The sequence below is a fragment of the Manacus vitellinus genome, unplaced genomic scaffold (genome assembly GCF_001715985.3).
Source record: "Manacus vitellinus isolate BGI_N305 unplaced genomic scaffold, ASM171598v3 scaffold_64_pilon, whole genome shotgun sequence".
Taxonomy (NCBI): domain Eukaryota; kingdom Metazoa; phylum Chordata; class Aves; order Passeriformes; family Pipridae; genus Manacus; species Manacus vitellinus.
In genome coordinates, this window is record NW_021940718.1 from 2,994,555 (window position 1) to 2,998,018 (window position 3,464).

The 3,464-nt window shown below is 52.4% G+C and overlaps 1 protein-coding gene across 1 annotated transcript in view; it reads right to left on the reverse strand.

Annotated features, from left to right (window-relative positions):
* Positions 1 to 2,528, reverse strand: part of LOC103758076 (RNA-binding protein MEX3B) — a gene marked incomplete at its 3' end in the record, with an annotated part of 15,327 nt that extends 12,799 nt beyond the window's left edge. The window contains exon 1 of the mRNA XM_029963903.1: positions 2,510 to 2,528. Within this exon, the coding sequence (XP_029819763.1) occupies positions 2,510 to 2,528 (19 nt within the window). The remainder of the gene's footprint in view (positions 1 to 2,509) is intronic.
* Positions 2,529 to 3,464: the final 936 nt, after the last annotated feature.

A 3,464-nucleotide genomic window follows, 5' to 3' on the forward strand; every position in this document is an offset into this window, starting at 1 on the left:
CTCGAGCCCCAGCACAGCCCCCCTCCTTCTCCCCGAGTTACTGAAGTTAAGAAAATATAAAATCATTGTCCTTTCTCCCGCCGTTTTCCCTCGGATCTTCAAGTTTCTATTTCACAGGGTCATTCCACAGAACCCCCGAGCGGTTTGGGTTGGAAGGGACCTCTAAAGCCCACCCCGTCCCACCGCCCCAGTTCTGCTGTTCATGCTCAGCAGCGTCACCTGGTTCCGCCTGACAGAGGCACAGCCGCCTCAGCCTGGATACCCTGAGAGCACAGGGATCTCAATCAGCCACCTCAGCCTGGATACCCTGAGAGCACAGGGATCTCAATCAGCCACCTCGGCAGCCTGGAGACCCTGAGAGCACAGGGATCTCACAGCCACCTCAGCCTGGATACCCTGAGAGCACAGGGATCTCAATCACCTCCTCGAGCTCCCCTCCCCAGAACGTCACCACAGCAGGTCCCAGGGATTGTCCCCCCACCCCAGATTACCTGCCTCGATCCCTTTGTCCCAGCTGGGCCGTGGATTTACAGGGCCCTTCCTCAGCCAGAGCTTTAGGAACCCTCCTGGAAGTGCTGGCACAGCACACATTTACTAGAACAACATTAAGACCCACTCCCAGCCCATCCACGACCCCAAATGCCCAGATGCTCCCATTCCACAGCTCCTATGCTCCGTTTTCACATAACTGTCTTTCCTAATCACTGCCTTTGGGATTAATTCAACCATTTGGCTTGGGATTGTTTTTAATTGCAAGAACCATCAGTGTCTGGGCTAGAAACCCCCCCTTCAATCCACCCACTCGTTTTCATTTCCCAGATCCCGGGAAACATTAACTCCTGCTGCTCCAGGGGCCAAACAGGAGCCACATGGGCTGGTCTTATGCTTCCAGGCTTTCCCCTTCAGCTGGTGACTCCTCTATGGAAAGAGACTTTCAACTTTTGATACTTTGAAAGGGGCACCTGAAACTTCTAGGAGATCTTTCCAGCAAGGTGACAGCCACCAGGAGCTGTTTCCTTACTTCTTTCCACTCCTCTCACCTGCCAGCTAAACCCAACATCTTCCAGCTGCTGAAAAGTTTAATGAAAACAGGTAACGAGCTTCCTCCCCTCCTGTTTTACCTTCTCTCCTTCTGCTTTACCTCCAGAGCCCTCAGCTATGAGCTCCCACCAGCCCTTCCCTTCTGTCTGGATGCTGCAGACTGTGGCAACTTCTGTTTTCCACTCCAAACAACTCAATTCCATGGAGATGTGTCTGCATCCATCCCGATTCCTCAGTACTCACACAGATCCAGCAGCACCAGCACAGCCCTCAGAATCCTCCCACTCCAGACCAGCCTCCCCCACGCCAGGAGCTGCTCAGAGAGCTGGTAACTCCAGGATTATTACAGAGAGCCATAGGATCCTAGAAAAACCCGACTTGGAAGGGACCCACAAGGACCATCAAAGTCCAATTCCTGCCCAGGACACCCCAACAATCCCACCCTGTCCCTCAGAGCGTTGTCCAAACCCTCCTGGAGCTCTGGCAGCCTTGGGGCCGTGCCCACTGCCCTGGGGAGCCTGGGCAGTGCCCCAGCACCCTGTGGGGGAAGAACCTTTCCCTGAGATCCATCCCAACCCCAACCTCCCTGGCACAGCTCCATGCCATTTCTGGCATCAAGATTTGCACCTCCTGAGGAACAGAAGCTTCTCCTCCAGGGACAGACACAGCCAATCCAGGTCTGAGCCTCACAAACTGGCTGTGAGACATTTCCCCTCTCACCCTCAAAATATTTAATGCTGTAAATTGTAACACCCCACTAAACTACTAAAAACAGTGGGGTTTCCACAACTTGAGAGTGAAGGGTACAACCCCTCCTGTCTGAGCTTCTTCTGTTTCCACAAGATGGAGAAAACTCATGAATGACCAACACCACGTCTCTGGTGACTCCTCTGGGCAACCTTCACCAACACAGAGGAGTCCACCTGTACCTGAACCTGCCCAAGTGGCTCCTTAGGTATGTCCTTGCTCCAATTCCAACACTAACACACTCCTGGCCACCATGTCTCCACCTCTGAAGCCCCCAAGAAGTCCTGTACATGGGCTTTAAAACCCCCCCCAGGAACTGCACTCCCAACACTGCCCTTTTTGCCTCTCTGTGCTCTCTCAGTCCTTTTGGGAAATTTCTACATCAAGTCCAACAACACCCAGGGAAACTGCCAGTTGTTATTTTAAGTGCTTTGGCAAACCTGGTTTTTAGCTGTTGTGTCTCTGATCTGTTCCATTTTCAGCAGAACTAGCTCAGGCTTTCTTCTGAGAGCCTGAATTCCACTCATGACACCAAGTGGCCCTGGGGTTTTTTTTAACCTGAGCAATTAGCAGCTCTTAAAGAGACTTGTGTCTCCCATTAACAGAGAAAATGATTCTACAAACTAGAGAAGTTGTTCAGCACAATTCCATTTCTTTAACAAACATGACCATGCAGAAGAACCAATTTCCCTTAACACAAGAGAAAAGAGAAGGCTCTTACTTGCTGCTTCCAAGCCCATCCCCCCAAGTGCTTTCCCCATTTCCCAGCAGGACTCATTCCCAAGTTTGTGCTGCCTCTAATCATTTGGTCTCTGACCACTGAAGCTGTGGCTGCCCCATCCCTGGAAGTGTCCAAGGCCAGGTTGGACAGGGCTTGGAGCAACCTGGGCCAGTGGAAGGTGTCCCTGCCCATGGCAGGGGGTGGCACTGGGTGGGCTTTAAGGTCCCTTCCAGCCCAAACCAGTCTGGGATTCTGTGATCTACAGAATAAACATATCCTCCAAAATGACCAATCCAATCCCTTGGCTGTGCACAGGGAATCATGGAACACTGGATTAAAGCACAGCAGAGGTCTAACAGCCCATTAAGGTGTTTTCTATAGGGAGAAACAGAAGTACAGCAGAGCATTAGTGCAACCACAGCTCCATAAACCCAAATCCCCTGGGAACAACTCTGCAACAGCAGCTTATTCCAGGTCAAGTGTGCAATGGCAGAAGGGGTAAGATCCAAGCTAGAATATTTGTTCTGCTCTGGAGAACATTCTCTGTAGATCAACCCCTAAAGATGGGAATTACTGCACACAGAGAAAGGAACTCCCTGCCCCCAACCAAAACCCTGCAGTTGTCACAAAATCATCTCAGAATGGTTTGGGTTGGAAGGGACCTTAAAGATCACCTTGTTTCCCCCCCTGCCATGGGCAGGGACACCTTCCACTGGCCCAGCTGGCTCCAAGCCCCATCCAACCTGGCCTTGGACACCTCCAGGGATCCAGGGGCAGCCACAGCTGCTCTGGGAAAACTGGGACAGCCCCTCCCCACCCTCACAGCCAACAATTCCTTCCCAATATCCCCTCTCACCCTGCCCTCTGGCACTGGGAAGCCATTCCCCTTGTCCTGTCCCTCCATCCCTTGTCCCCAGTCCCTCTCCAGCTCTCCTGGAGCCCCTTTAGGCCCTGC